At 37.0% G+C, this 686-nt stretch overlaps 1 protein-coding gene across 1 annotated transcript in view; it reads left to right on the plus strand.

The window, feature by feature from the left end:
- Positions 1 to 92: 92 nt before the first annotated feature.
- LOC119586188 (kelch-like protein 3) overlaps positions 93 to 686 on the plus strand; it is a gene marked incomplete at its 3' end in the record, with an annotated part of 9,193 nt that continues 8,599 nt past the window's right edge. The window contains 1 exon segment of the mRNA XM_037934890.1: positions 93 to 271. Within this exon segment, the coding sequence (XP_037790818.1) occupies positions 215 to 271 (57 nt within the window).

Here is a 686-nt window from a genome sequence, read left to right on the forward strand (position 1 = left end):
CTTCACTTTTCATTAGTCTCCCCCTCCCATCCCGTGCTGAATCTCTTACCCATTTTCTTCTGCTGCTCTTGCACTTGGCAACTCTTACCTTTGCCTTTCATTATCTCACCAACCTCGACCTGCCTTTCACTCCACAACTTCGTTAATCGATAAGTCTGCTCTGTGCGAGCTGCTTGTTGTTTTCCTCCTCTTCTTCTTCGTATTTTGCGTTGAAATGAGTGATCTTGGTGCAACGAGTGGCGAGGAAGAAGAGTATTTTAGTGATGCGGAGGTGAGTCTTTTGTGAAGGTGAGAGAAAGTCTTACTAATGAGTTCTACGTATTCTCTTTAAATAACTCTGTGTTTTCATTTACTCACAGAGGCAAAAGAGAAGATATATAAGTTAAAGAACTCGTGAATTAGATTAGATTATTAATGAAGATTCTTGTTGAAGTATAAAATATCTCTTTTAGCCATTTAAGACTCTTCGGAAGATATATACTACATGAGAGATTACTTATGTTCCTCACCTGCGGCATTTGAAACTAAAGTAAGTAAAACGATTAACCCAAACTTACAGAGTAACTTAAAATAACTACGTAATACCAAATTCTAAAGATTCATGGGACATCCTATTACCCATGATTACCTTGATTATTATTTAATTAGGTTAAGGCAGATTTAAGGGAAATATGACTAGACTAGAC

Source organism: Penaeus monodon, chromosome 21, assembly GCF_015228065.2.
Source record: "Penaeus monodon isolate SGIC_2016 chromosome 21, NSTDA_Pmon_1, whole genome shotgun sequence".
Classification (NCBI taxonomy): Eukaryota; Metazoa; Arthropoda; class Malacostraca; order Decapoda; family Penaeidae; genus Penaeus; species Penaeus monodon.